Genomic DNA, 15,284 nt, shown 5'->3' with positions numbered 1-15,284 from the left:
ACACGGCGACGCGATAAACGCGCGCGTGTGTGCGTGTGAAGGACAGAGCTCCTAAATTGAACATGCATGACGGACTGTATGCTCTCCATCCATCAGGGGTCGCCAACCCCCGTACGACACGACAAACTTTTTTATTGATTGATTTTTTAGGGGGGGCGTGACGCCTTCCCCATTTTTTGGTCCTGGGATTGGCTGAAAAGTGCCGACTTGTGCAGCTTCTAGCGCCATCCGGTGGCATCTGGTGCAGTTGCCGACGACGCCATCGTCTCGCAGCAGCGTTTGATGCAACGCGTCACTTTAATATTTCCGGCTCATCGTTACTTTCATCAATGAAGTAATCTGATTACAGTTACGTTGCAAGATTACAATTCATCAGCGTCTGGCAATTCGTGACAACGCGACTTCATCGTGGCAGCGGTGCCCGTTCACCAACCACGTTTTTTTAATCACAATTTGCGAACGTGGACCAAATCTTAACGTACAAGAGGCGACTTCATTCTTCCCGAAAGACACGGCGAATGAAAAAGCGTCAAGTGAAGCCATGCGGGAGCTGACAATTTGTGCACCTTCGCGATGTTCCGTCCGTGGTTTTCCGAGCGGCTTCTCCTTCCGTGTTTGCTTTCAAGTCCCTGAGACGCACGTTTTATGCGATCCAACGCCAACGGCGGCACGAATGACCAACAAACGAGCTCGGCCTTCGTCCAAAAAGTCATCGTCTGACCGTATGAACTCCTCGAGGGTTTTTTTTTTTTTTTATGCCACACATGCAGACGTCCATGACGCGATGAAGCATTTTTGAACGCAGATGGCACGGCCGTTGCCGTGGCCCTTTTTCGGTGCCGCCGAGCTAGCAAACTTGTTTCAACGTATCGGTGCTCCCAAAATCGTTTGATACGGATATCGTGGAAGGCGTTGAATGACAAGACTAGAACATTTTTATTTGATTTTCATATTATATATATATATAATTTTTTTAATGGAATTTGAAGCAAAATTGGAGGAAAAACTGTGAGAGAATCAATTACCCGAAAACTAATCGTTTCTTTATCGATCATGATTTTTTTTATTTGATTTGAAGTGTTTATTTTTCACACACACATAATGTTGTATGCAAACAAAATACTGCGTTTACAATGTGAAAATTGGACTCCCTCTGAAGCTAAAAGCTTATAAACAGGGATCCAGCACACCACCACCAAATAAAGATTTATCTTGTACTGACGTAATCAATTTGAAATGTCATTTACAAGATGTTTACAGTGCTGGGCAACGGCTCATAGTTTATATAAAAGGATACAAAACCCAAAACAAAAAAAACGATTTTTGTGTGGTGCTATAGCAGATATGATGGACCAGTTCATGTACATTTGAACTTAAATGATAACCAACGATAATTCAGTAATCCATGCAAAAGGGAAAAGTTTAACTGCAAAATCTTTAGATACATATTTCTCCAGTAGCTTGTGTTTCAGATTTCTTTTAAATATAGAAAGCGTAGCAGATTGATTTATTTCATTATCCAATTCATTCCATATTTGTGGGCCCCTATAACATAAACCGAATCGAGTGGATTTTAATTTCCTGTAGGTGAGAGGAAGAGTACAGTGGAATGAGTTCACACCATTTCGTATTCAGCCTGTTAAGCACATTATACATTGTACATAAGTTATGAAAGATGTTACATTCTGGAAGCTTTAGGAGACCATACTTTTGGAAGAATTATATTTAGAGTCAGATATTGCCCTTATGGCTTTTTTTTGTCATCTGAGTAATTTGGCAGTGTATGTAGGTCAGTATTATTCCAAATAATATTACAATAATTCAGATGAGGCTCAAACAGTGATCGAAACAAAGTTAATAACGCCTCGAATGGGAGCAATTGTTTTAGTTTATAAAATAATCCTACTATTTTTGATCGTTTTTTAACCAACTCATCAATATGCTTTTTAAAATTTATAGACTGGTCAATGTGGATTCCTAAGAATTTAGTGGACTCAACTTTGTTAATAAGTCTGCCATCAATAGTTATGTTCAATTCACGATCTCTGTATTTATGTTTATTCATGCCGAAGACAATATAATTTGTTTTGGTGATGTTCAGGGATAACTTGTTACATTTGAACCAAGTATTTACGTTTGATAACTTCTCATTTAAGAGTAGTACAAGTTGATCAATATCTTTATGTGATATAAATAGGTTTGTGTCATCTGCAAAAAGAATTTCATGAATATTGTGCGAACAGAAACCAAATCATTCATATACACAATAAATAAAAGGGGGCCCAGAATGGATCCCTGGGGAACTCCAAATGTGATGTTTTCCAGTCCTGAGTTTTCCCCATTTTCATATTGTAGTCTATCCTGAAGATAGTCCTTGAACCACTGTCGTGACACCATAATGCTCCGATCAATCGTATCAAATGCCTTAGTGAGATCGAGAAAAACGCCAATACCAATTTGTCCCTTCTCAAAAGCATCGTTTACTTTCTCAAGCAAATCCAAAGTGGCCATGCATGTATTGCTTTGTTCCCTGAAGCCATACTGTGAAGAAACTCGTATATTTTGTTTTTTTAAGCAGGCTACCAGTCGCAAGTGGATTGCTCTTTCGAGTACTTTGGAAAGGGTCGGTAATATTGATATGGGCCTATAATTTTGCATTTCATTTATGTTCCCGGTGTTATTTTTGACACCTTCATTTGCTTTGGGACAATGCCGAGCTGGAGAGATAAATTTATTATATGGGCAAGCGGCTCAGCTATCACATGCACAATATTTTTAAGAATTTTGCTACTAATTCCATCAGCACCGGTTGTGTGTGAACATTTCATCTTATTTATAATATTGGTTATTTCCATTTTACAAGTAGGAGTAAAATAGAATGAGTTGGGGTAATTCTTTTTCAGATAATATTTGTAATGTGAGCCTCCTGTTGTAGAAATTTGTTTTGATGGATTTTTTCCAACAGAGGCAAAAAGAAATGTTAAAATTGTCTTAGTCGTGTTATTTGATTGGGTCTGCATTACGGCTTCAGGAAAAACTTCGGCCAATTACCTCATTCAGCACCTTCCAAGATTTCTTCCGATCGCCAGAAGCATTTTTAAAATCGGTCAGAAAAGTAGTTTTGCTTACTAGCTCGTATTAGATTTGTTCATTTATTTTTATATTTTGTGTATTTGCATTTATTTATATTATTTGGACTTTTTTGATACGGTTTATAAAGTTTAGTCTTCTTTTCAATAGACTTTAGAATTCCTTTTGTAATCCAGGGATTTTTTATTTCATTTTGTTTTATTATCCTTTCTGGAATAGTTTCATGAATAGAAGCTCTTATTTCGTGAGTTAGGTGGTCAAATGCCTCGTTCGGATCATTAGAACAATAAATCGCATCCCAGTTTTTTGTTTGGAGATGTTGAGTTAGGTTTTGTCAGTTAGAATCTGGACTTTTCTCTTTGGGTTACATTCAAACGGCCTTTTGGTCCAGTTCATAAAAAACATGAAGATTGTTTAATCGTTTCGATACCTTTTTTGATGGAACGCAAATGATCCAAATTTCCGACGGATTAGCTGAAACATTTGCTTTTCCCAAAATGTTACGGGCTAAATTAGGAAGTGAATAATGATTTATGCAAGTTTTCATCACAATCAATTTGAAATAATGGAGTGAAAATTAAAACAAGTTTTTTTTTTTAAACCACATTCATCGATTAACCGTCAAAGTCATGGAACTTTTAAATATTGATGAGTTGTAGCTCAATTGGAAGATTTGGTCTTGATCCGAAATATTCGTCACTGCACTTTTTTGAACCCACGAGGCGGTTGCGGGAAATGGAGGCGAACGGAGATCAAAACAGGAAAAAACCAACCCCAAAAAAAAAGATGGCACCTGAAAAACCGTCGTGGTTTTCCCCGAGCAAACTCATCACACGCTCGCTCTGCCCACTTCACAAACGAGCGTTCCGATCGATACTTTGCTGCGGACGGACGCACGGACGAGCGGCAACGTGGAAACACTTCAAATGCTCAGGGAGCTTTTTTTTCTGTCTTTGTTTTTTTTTTTACACACAACAGTGAGTGAATTCAATCCATTATTAACGCGCTGGCCGGCAGACAAAGACGGAGAAATGTAAAAAAATTCAAAGATGGAGAAGATGTTGAATCATTGAAGTGCTCGACAACAAAACCAAAAACAACGAGGACAAAAAACATTTTTTTTTTTGGGGTACCAAGGCGGGAAACTGGGAGCACAAAGTCAGCTCACCAAAGACACGCTGGCCTCGTGTGTGTGTGTGTGTGTGTGTGTGTGTGTGTGTGTGTGGCGTTAAGCTGGTCCTGTAATGAGCGAATAACTGTCGTCGTCTTTTTTGAGCTGCGTCTGACACGACACAAATCCTCCTTTAATTTTGTGTCGGCTCCACGCGCGCACGCACGCGCACGCGGTGTCACCCCCTCTCACCCGCACTCAAACGCATACACGCTATGATATTCCAAATCCCTTTTTCTCTGTGACGAAAATCTCCGCAGGCGGGAAACCAAAAGAAGAGAAGGTGGACAACAAGACATGCAACACGCTACAAAAGTTTCCACACACACACACAAATTCAACTATCTGATTTTACTTATCGTTTGATATGTTCAAAAAAAAAAAAATCAACCAATCATATTCACAATATAGGGCTGGGCGATAAAGCCAAAATCGACCGTGATCGACATTTATTACAATAACCGATGACGGTCAATTCGGTTTTTCAAAAATAAGCAAAGTCTTTTCTGTCATGCCCCTTTAAGACGGCGACAGCGCGTGTCGTCACGTGACTCCACCCATCCGAACGAGAAAGAAAACGGACAACGCGCTCGCGGCTGACGCGGCGGAAGAACAAGTAACGTGAGTTGAACTCGTTCCTGTTTTGGCTTCCATAAAGACGACGTTTGAGCAAAATAAAACAAACTCCAACGTGCGTCGTAAGCACCAAAACAGCGCGTCCAACCTTTTCTTTTTCACCACCTCCAACACAACCATGCTGTTGACTTGGAACTTGAGGAGCAAGGCCCACCATCCGAGAGAACGTCTCCGAGGTGGACGCCGTAGCACTTGTGTGCAGTTTTGAGAAATGTTTGGAAGAAAAATGCCTCCATTTTGATCGTAGTGAAGAATCCAAGAAAGCTATTAGAACGGTCTCGGAATTAAATATACTTCATATTTGGTGATTTTGCATCCATTCCGAGATATTACTCGAGTAAATATCTGTTATAAGCTTCACGAAAAATGTAATTCATGGCAATTAATCACGCATTTCTTTCTTGTGATGAGTTGTTTTATTAATTGTAATGATTCACTCAAGCCCCGATTCATTTTGATGTTCAATTTTCAGTTGCGATTCAATATTTCATTTTATTTTTTAAATTGCCGCCACGCTTGCTTCTGTGCGCTCGAGTGATGCTGCAGCGATCCGCAAACGAAATACGCTCTTGATGTTTAGAGAAAGCGTGAAAACGTTTTGCGCATTTTCAAGCAAACCAAAACTCGACACTATTCCGAGTCGCGCTCTTATTAGGAAACGACCGATCAATACTCCGAGAGGAACATGAGCACTGATCCATTTTTTGAATATAGAAAGGACCGAAATCAAAATTGTGCTCAAGAAAACTAAAATCATCACTTGAATTGATTTTTTTCTTTTCTTTTCCATTTAACCTGAATACAAATACCGGTCAACATCCGAAATACGGAATTATTTGGTCCATAAAAAGGAATATACAACACCCAAAAAAACCCTCTGCCGACAGTGCCTCGCCGTTGTGGACAACAAACCCGTCCGACCATTTCAATGCGATTACGAGCCCCCGTTTAACCAGTTCAGACTCATTAGTGGGACCCGATGTAAAACCATCGACTCCAAAAACAATGACAGACGCATTACGATAAGTCCAAACAGCATCGACAAATCACCAATGCAAGAACTTTTCACGGGGCGAAAGTGAAAGTGAAACTCAACGCCGTCACGAAAGAGAGGTTTAAAAAAAATGATCGGCACGCTCGACAAAAGGTATCAAATGACTCTCAGGCGGCCGTCCCAGAGCTGTTTAAGATGAGCAGATGATTTTTTATTGCAAGCAGCACGTGATGTGGTCACGACGCCGGACATTCGCGCCAAACATCCGTCCGACGAGAAAAAAAAAAAAAAAAAAAAAAAAAAAACATCCGTCCGACGAGAAAAAAAAAAAAAAAAAAAAAAAAAAAACATCCGTCCGACGAGAAAAAAAAACAAAACAAAAAAACATCCGTCCGACGAGCCACTTCATTAAGAAGAAGTTGGAAGTCCAAAGTCGCTGCTCGCAAACTGCATCTTCCGCGAATCAGGAGACTCCTGCAACTCCTCGTTTACTTTGAATATTTTTCTTCTCATTTATTCACAACTTTGCTACACCTGCTTTTTAATGCTCTCATATTTTATATTTTAGTTGAAAGATGTTTAGAACTGTTGCTGCTTTCCAGGTTTTTCTTCTATTTTTGTAAACGAGTTAAGGGACTAGTGCACCTGCTCTTTTATCAAATATGTTTGATATTTTGCTGCTTCTTACATTGAAGTGGGAAATACAACGTTAAATATCTGAATTTTTATATGAATCCAATGTGTCATGGTGAGTTGACCAAATTCTTCCCAAACAGAGCTTTGAATTTTTTTTTCCTTTCAATATCGCAGCCTCCCTAAAAATCGCAATGTCAGCGCAACACACACACACACGCGTATATCTATATCTATATATAGCCAGATAGAAAAGGCATCCATTGCAAACAGTGACTCACTGCAACGAGCCCTGATGGGACAAGTGGAAAACAACTTTAATGCTAAGCTAATGCTAGCGTTTCAAAAAAAAGAAAAAAAAACACCATGACGACGACTATTATGTGTGTGGGTGGTTACCATGGCGACGAGGTCTGCTGCTGTCCTCCGGCCAGGTGAAGGGTCTTTGGCCGGGCGGCGGAGCAGCTGCCCGCGTTGGCCGGACGCTCCCAGTAGGGGTCGCTGTAGAACACACGCAAAAAAAAAAACTGGTTAATAATCAGAATCGGAATCCGAAGAAGAAGATGCGACCGCCGTGACGAACCGAACGCCTCGCAGCGCCACACTTCCCGTCACCAGGAGCGCAAATGGAAAGCAGCTTTGTGGTCTCTTTTTTGGGGGGAGGTCAACAAAACGTCCGTACGTCAGACGTGTTCATAACGTGTTGAGACGAGCGGGAGGTCCGGCTTACTTCCTGCCGATTTTTGAGCCGTCAACGGACTGACGTTACCGGGAAGAAGCCCGCCACATTTGTCACACGCGCAAACATGCGTGCGCGCCGCTTTGTCGTTTGACTGCGACGGCCATGCAGGAAATGTGCAAATCCAAACCAGATGCAAACGTCACACAATGTCTCAAAAAAAGAAAGTCACGAAAGACAATAAAAAAGACGTCAAGAGGGAAGAGACGTGATGTCGTCATGCAGTCACGTGACGCGCCTCGTAAAAAAGCGACGAGTCAATTCCGAGTCACGTGACGGAACGTGATTGGGCGCGGTGGCAGAATGACGTCAAACGCGACGTCTTAATCGGGCTGAAGTCACATGATCTCTGAATCAAGGTCACATGACGCCACAATGAAGTCATGACGACGAGTGAATGAAAAAAAAATAACGGATTCATCATCGCAATGACGTCTAAATTTGAAGCCGTGATTTGTCTATATTTCAGCTCACCTTCTATGGGGGGGGCACTGAGGTGAGGAAGGGGGCGGGGGGGGGGTCGTCTGAAGAAGTGTTTAAAGCGCCGGCAGTGTGTTTGATGTTAGCGGCGTCCCGCCCGGCGCTTTCGAGAGCAGCGTGAGAGCGAGCGTGTCGGCTGCCTGATCGAGTCGATCAAACGCTCCTCGTGTTGGCGCCAAAAGGTTAGAAGAGAAAAAAAAAAAAAAGAAAAAAGTGGAGCAGGAAAGGAACAAAAAAAAAAAAAAAGTTCCCCCTTTCAAACCGAAAGCGCTTTTCAAAGAAGAAGAATGCGAGAGGAAGCCCGTTTGTCCAAATGTGCCCGCCACGGACTGGCGACCAATCGGCGGTGCGCCGCTTATCGGGCACAAGTCAAATGTGATCGATGGCAGCCCGTTTGCGACGCTAATCTGGACTAAAAAGACGCACGCATCTCAAACGGTGCGAGAAAAGATGATCGAGTCTTTTTTTGGGGGGTTGCCTTTGAGCGACGATAATAATCGAGTTTCCAAATCAAATCTGCAGGTCAAATTTGATGAAAGCGTACATTGAGTCGCCCCAATAAATAAAACGCCAAACGTCCTGGCCAACGTGTCACAACGACCTCTGCAAGTACGCACACACGTTCAGAAAAACAAACAAAAAAAAACATCACGTGACGCACTTTTTCTAATCAAGCGGCGTCCAATTAGTGGCTAACGATATAAAAGCTTTGTGCTACCACAACAAGCCCAAGATGACCGTCACACTGCAGAACAATAATTCACTTCGCTCGCGCTCGCGCGTCCGTGTGTGTGTGCGTGCGTGATGTATATCAGGCCTATTTAGCGGCACACGTTGAGGCACAGTGCCCTGAGTCTCCATTACAAGGACAATATTTCCTGTCATATCTGATTTGTGCAGGGGGGGGAGAGGGGGGGGGGGGAGTGACTGGGGGAGGGGGCAAGCCAGCGTGCAACAGAAGGGAGGGCGGTATAAAGAAAAGCAACTGGAGGATTTTTTCCTTCACAGGCAGAAAGAAAAAAGGAAGGAAGCCAAAAAGGGAAGAAATGCAGCAAGGAAATGAAAGGAAAGAAGGAAATATAAAAGGAAATGAATGAAGGAATGGTGAAATGAGGGGAAGAAGGAAGGAATCCAACATGTCAATTGGATCCAATCGGATTGTTTTGAAAAGCGACCACGTCATCCGTTTGAAAAAGTTGAGAGGTGGACGCAAAACTGCAAAAAGGTTCTCTTGAAAGCCTTCCAAAAGCGGCTCGTGCGGCCAAAGCCACAACCCGGTTCAAGAACTGTCGGCCATTTTAGCGCAGCTTTCAAGAGCGCCGTCTTTCCACGTCCAGAACTGCGGGCCGCGTTTTTTCTGGCAAAAAGTTTGAGCGCAAACAATTTAACAAAGACGCGGCCGCTAAGAATCCCGGCCGGAACCGGTCCGGTCGCCATTTCGGAGCCGACCGGTCCGCCGAGACGCTTCTCGCAAAAGCGTGGGCTCGCCTCGGACGCCGACGCCTCGTCGCTCGATCTCGCTCTCGCGCCATCGTTGCGCCGCTTCTGACACCGTCGATCGAGACGTACGATGCGGCTTTCTCAGGCACGGCGCTTGCTCTTCTCAAGTTTGGAATGTTTAGATGTGGAGTCCCGCAGGGAAGGGTACTGGGACCGCCATGGTTTGGCACCGAATAACGCGCATTGTCGGGACGAAACAATGGAAGTCTTGCTGGTGAGCTCCGAAAAAAAAAAAAAAAAAAACAAACCCCGACACGTTACTCTTTCGGTCCTGCTTGTTGCTCTCCTCCGACGCTCGAAGAAATGCCGACTTCCTGCACGGCAGAAGAACTCGCCTCCTCGCTTCCTTTCATTCCCACGGAGACTCGCCATCCGTGAAAAAGGCAGTCGGTCGCCATGGAGACGCGTGGGAAAAGGGAATTTTCAGGCAAGCTCCACAGAGGACTCGTGTTGCTTGTTGCTCCGTCTCACCACAACAACAAATATCGGAGTTGAACGTTTGGCGTCACGCCGATCGGAACGGACATTGTGCGGGACCGGACCGACCGGCTCATGAAAAACGGAGGAAAAATGGAAGGAAGAAAGGAAGACGTCCAGGCCAGCGCGTGCCACCATCAAGAAGTGAGACAAATTCCAGCCGATGACGCGGGCTCAGAATGGAGAACGCGTCTCGTTTTTCACGTTAATTCCCTGTTGAGGTGGAGTGGAAATAATGGCCGACCGCTGCTAGATACAAAAAAAAAAAAAAACAGTCGCACTTGAAAGAAAGCGAAAGAAAGAAAAAGCGCAAGCGTGTGTCAATACAATCTATATGCTAATCACGCCTTTAGAGGGCGCCGTGCGCATTTCATGACAAGTAAAAGACTCAAACAGGCACAAAGAAAAAGTCCAAGCGGCGACCGTCAAGGTCGTTTGCGGCATTCGGTGGCCGTCCCGCATCAGATGCAAGTCGTACAAAGATGCGAGCGGCTTCCTTTGCCGGGATCGGTCGCCGGCATGCTCGCCGTTTGTTCAAGTTCGTAGTTCAAACTTTGTTGGCGTTTTCATACAAAAAAAAACAAAAGCAGCTTTCAATTCACCGAGCACTGAACTCATGCTAATGCTAATGCTAATGCTAATGCTAATGCTAATTCCCAAGTTGAGCACAACGGAAGCGGACGTAGAATCGCTCTCGCACGCGCACACACATTGGAAACCAAAAGTTTTGTCCGCATTGGAGGAGCACATTTTTCTTTTCATTTTTTTCCCTTCACATCATTTCAAACACAAATCAAAGAATCCGTTCAAAAATTGCACTTTGGGTTTTGATTGTTTGGTGCTGACAATTTCACATTCGGAATTGATTTGCGCTCCCGGTTTCATATTTCCCAATCCGCAATCAAGAATTTGGGCAAAACATTTTGTAATTGGGCGCGCCTTCCGGGGGGGGCAAGTCAGCGGCAATTTAGCTCCCGATCGACACGAGACGAGAAATGTAAAAAAAAAAAGCACAAACGGCAGTCGATTTCCGAGGAACCGGAAGACGTCACGGCAACGCAAAAGTTTGTCGGACTTTTCAATCGTTTCCATTTGCATCGAAAGCTTTGACGATTTCAAAATCGGGGCTCTTCCTCGAGGGCCGCCGTCCTGCCCGTTTTCCGCCCGTCCCCGGTGCCGCCCAACCGAGCTTCCGCACACCTCGCTGATTATCTGATCATTTGACGGAAAACCTGCAGGACAGCGGCCCTCGAGGAACACGATTGACGAGCCCTGGCCAAGATGGCCGCTAGGTGGCGATGCGCAGCAAGAGAAAGCAAGCGGAAGAAGCGGCTTTTGGGAAGGGCCGAGGGCGCAGACTCGCTTCTTTTGCAATTTCCAAGCGTTGAAACGGCTTCCGTGTCGTCTCGCTGGCAACTTTTGCACGCGCCAGTTTGGGATTTTTCATCTGTTGGCCAACAAGCCCTTTTTGCTTTTGCTTTTCTTTTGTTTGCAAAGTGGCGGCCGCGGATGCCGATGGAGGTGCCATGACGAATGACGGAGCGCCAAACGTTCCCAGTTTGTCTTGACAATTGACTCTTTGGTGACCGCAAATGAATATTTCATGGCCAGAATTGAGATTTTGCTCCCAATTTCCTCTCTGAGGTCATCACAATTTCAATTTTGTTTGAACAATCAACTATTTCGGGACCGCAAATGTTGTTGCATTTGGATTTTGGAAAGGGCGTCGCGACGACACCGCCGCCGGACTGCGCCTCAGCGCCGTCAAAAAAAAGTCCGGCACGTTGTCGCGTCGTCGTGCGCTCGGTCGACAAGTGTCTTGAGCGATTTTCATTAGCGATAGCGCCTCCCACAAATCAAAAAGTGTCGCCGCTGAAGCACGGCTCCTTTCATTTCCTGTCGCGCGAGTGTGAAGGATTGCGAGAGCGGCGGCGGCGGCGGCGGCAAGGAGGATGGCGAGGAAGACCAAGACGAGGAGGAGGCGTTAACAAAATTTGCGCGACGGCCGTCAGTTGACACGAACGGCCGCGCCCGCAACAAAAACAAAACCAAAAAAACGGGCACTTGCTTAGCTTTTTTTTTTTTCTCACCACGGGCTTTCTTACAGATGTGATGGCTCAATTTGGTTCTGAAACAGAACAACAAATTGGACAATCTGATATTAAGTGGATCCGTTTTTCTTTTTCAGTCTTTTGCATTTATTTTGTCATTTGGCTTTTGTGTTTTCCATGAGCACATTTCCAATCTTTCTCCCCAAAAGTGAAACCATTACAAAGTCTGAGCGCCCCTTGAAAAAAAAACCCAAATAAAAAAATAAAACTCATCTTTGTGTTTCGGTTGGATCCGCGAAAACTATCAATCGATCATATTGTGCTTGATAAAAACTTGGAATAATAAAAGAATTCAAGAGAGTGGCCTTGAAGCACTTAGCAAGCATGAACTCGGTTGTGCCGCAGTCTGATTCCGTGCGCTGCTCCTTCTGCTTGGCCACCAGGTGGCAGTACTGCAAAATACTGTCTTGCAGAAGCAAACTTTTCTTGAAAAGTCTTGGAGTTTGGAAATGATTTTCAATGTTGCACATATTTCATGATGTCAAATTAACTTGCACAGGAAATGTTTTGAATGAATGTTTTGCCTTGCCTGAAGACCGCTCAGGAATTTCTCTGCGGAGTAGAAAGAATATATGTCGGTGAGCATTTTTAAACGTTTGTTTGAGTTGAAATATTTTTGCTTCTAAAACGACAATGACCAATGCTAACTGTTAGCAATCAATGGGAATTACGCTAACACGGCTGATGAACGTTGCGCCATTTGCTAGCCGTGTTCGGCTAGCGCTACGCTTCCCACCATTTGCATTTGGCTCCTTCCTAACAGAGTCGTCAATGTAATTGCGAGCAAAGCAGCAGAGCCCAAAGCGTGACACACACTGGAGGGGGGGGGGGGGGGTCTGGAGCAGGAAGGGGGGGGGGGGGGCTATATCGAGAGGAGAAAATGATGGCGGCAAAGGAGCTTGATGCTGGGAGGGAGAGTAGTAAATTGTTCCATTTTTGCGGGTAATCTAAATGCTAACTAGAGGCAACTTATCAGCACAATGGATTCCCGAGCATCTGTTCAAATAACGGGGGATTTGTCGGCCGGACGGCGCGATGATGGCGGCCAGATTAGGACGACGACGGCGACGGCGACGGCGAGAGAGAGACGCCAAGAAATGTATTTTGTGCAAACAAGAACAGATGACGCCCTCACAATTACACCTGTCAGAGACGCCGCGCCGCAATACGTCTGCCGCAGAAGTGGCGCACGCGCACGCGCATTTCATGGAATAAAACACATTTTCCAGAGGCACGATCGCAAGGAGACTTGCGCATGTCTACATGACTCAAGCAGATGCCAGGACAGCGGGGTTTTTTTTCCTGCAAACGAGGGCGCAGGAGACAGGAAGAGGACATGAAGGAAAGGAGGAGATCGGGAGAGGGGCGGAAACAAGGAGAGGAGGTGACAAAAGGAGGAAACAGACGACAACCAGGAAACAAGTCAAGCAAGAAAGAGACGGAAACATCGAAAGAAGGAGTGTCAACAAGAAAAGAAAGAAAAAGCCCGTCGGTGTGTAATGTTGATTCATGACGAGCGAATGAAAGGAGGAGGAAGAGCGCGAGCGTGACAGAGCGCGCGCTTGAGCGATCCAGGAAGTCTTCTCAGGCTTTCGGCCAATCAGCTTGGCTCCTTTCCCTGCTGTGGCTCGCAGCTGATTGGCCCGTGAAAGGACGCCTTGATTTGACACCGCCGCGCACCCCTAAACAGCACGCACGCGCGCACAACACGCGCGCCGTGTCGCAACTCAACACGAGTGCAACTCGCGATGTCATGTTTGACTTGTGAGCAGAATTTTGCGTGTCTGCATTCGTGTGTCAACGTGCGTGCGTGTGCGTGCGTGTTTCCGTGCATACACGTGTATGAATGCGTGTGCATCACAAGTGTACTTGGAAGTCCAGTATCCCTGACACACGCTGACATTTTACAGAGACCCGACACGGCGTGCGCGCGCGCGCGCGTGCGTGTAGGCACTGTGGCGCTAGTTATTAACCTGCTGCCCAATTTCTGTCACAGCTGCTTTGTCGCTCTGAGTGAACAGCTCAGTGTGACTTTGTGCGTGTGAGATAGAAAAAGAGTGTGTCCGCGCGCGTGCGAGTGCGTGTGAATTCTTCACGAACGAGTGGAGGATTCGTCGTGAGATCAGTTGAACACATTTGTCACGAACAAAAAAATAAAAAAATAGCCCAAAACTAAACTGTGAACCCAATATTGCCAAACGCACCAAATTTCCGAGCCTTATTGCAGCGGCAAGAGTTAGTGTTCAAAGTTAGTTCCCCAAACTAAAAGACTTTTTGACGTTTTTGAACGTCAGAATGGCCCAAAATTTGTGATACAGATATGAAATCATATTTACAAACATTTTTTGGAATGTTTTTGGGGGGGGATTGTGTTACAGAGCCAAATCAAATTTTCAGATTCCAAAAATCTGAATTTTCTGGCTATTATTTCTGGGGTCAGGCATTATTGGGTTAAGGCCTCTCCACACCAACGTCGGCACGTCGGACGGGAAAATGACCAAAGAACGCGCGGCAAAAGCCGCCGGAGACGCCGACGACTCGGGACAAGTAGTACCCCTCCCTGCCATCGGCGGCGCTAGTCACTGCGACGATGTCCAATAGCGGCGGCTTTTGTGAATGACAGCCATGACTCGGTCTCGGCGCTTTTCTGTCCCGCCGGCCGTCATGTCCTTAGAGGGCACGTGGAAATGATCAAAGTTCCTTTCGGTCTCGAGAAATCGCTTCAAATGTCACCGTTTGTCGGCGCTCGTCACCTCCCGCGATTTGCCTCCTGACGGCCAATCACAGTGCACGTCCACGCCCCAACGACGACGCGGAGCTCTACGCCGAACAGTCAACTGACGTGGGATTGGCGCGTCGAGAATGAGCGCTAGACACGTTTTCCCTGGCGGAGGTCATACGCTCGTTTGCGTCAAAAGTCGCAGCAGGCCTCGGAAAAACGTCCCCCAAAAAGAGGCGGAAAAGTGCCAAAGTAGGACGAGCGACGCATACCAGCTGACAGCCCACGTGCGCTAACCCAAACAAGATCTTTCTCCGGATTTGGAACTGTTGTCAGATACACAATCAAAGGCAGCGAACCAGAAAAAAAAAGAGTGATGAAGTCACAAAATGGCGTCGTCGTCCTAAAAAAAAAATAAATCATAATTTCGAAGGCGCGATGATTAAAAAATGTGGCGGCCACGCAGCACAGCTCAGATATGCAAATGAACATTTCTTAACGCTTATCTGCAGATCAAATATGGCAGCACACACACAGACAAAGGTGTGTGTGTGTGTGTGTGTGTGTGTGCGCAAAAGAGCTCCTGTTTATCAACGAGCGGTCGGAGATGCAAAACGCTCCTGCGAGACGGCACATCAAAACGGCGGTTTTCGTTTCGTTGCGCTTTGTCTCTACGCGAGCTGTGAGCGTTGCCGATGGCGACCAATCCATTGAGGTACAAGCTAATTCGGCAG

The 15,284-nt window shown here is 45.3% G+C and overlaps 1 protein-coding gene across 2 annotated transcripts in view; it reads right to left on the bottom strand.

The window, feature by feature from the left end:
* The window catches only part of npas3 (neuronal PAS domain protein 3), a 74,862-nt gene that overhangs the window by 48,841 nt on the left and 10,737 nt on the right, over window positions 1–15,284 (bottom strand). For both annotated transcript variants that reach the window (XM_088307828.1, XM_088307832.1), the window contains exon 2: window positions 6,924–7,025. In XM_088307828.1, the coding sequence (XP_088163954.1) occupies window positions 6,924–7,025 (102 nt within the window). The remainder of the gene's footprint in view (window positions 1–6,923; window positions 7,026–15,284) is intronic.

Source organism: Idiotropiscis lumnitzeri, chromosome 1 (assembly GCF_059441095.1).
Source record: "Idiotropiscis lumnitzeri isolate Australia: NSW breed Sydney's pygmy pipehorse chromosome 1, RoL_Ilum_1.0, whole genome shotgun sequence".
NCBI lineage: Eukaryota > Metazoa > Chordata > Actinopteri > Syngnathiformes > Syngnathidae > Idiotropiscis > Idiotropiscis lumnitzeri.
Note: the sequence above shows the minus strand (reverse complement) of the source record. Positions and strands in the feature narration are given on the sequence as shown.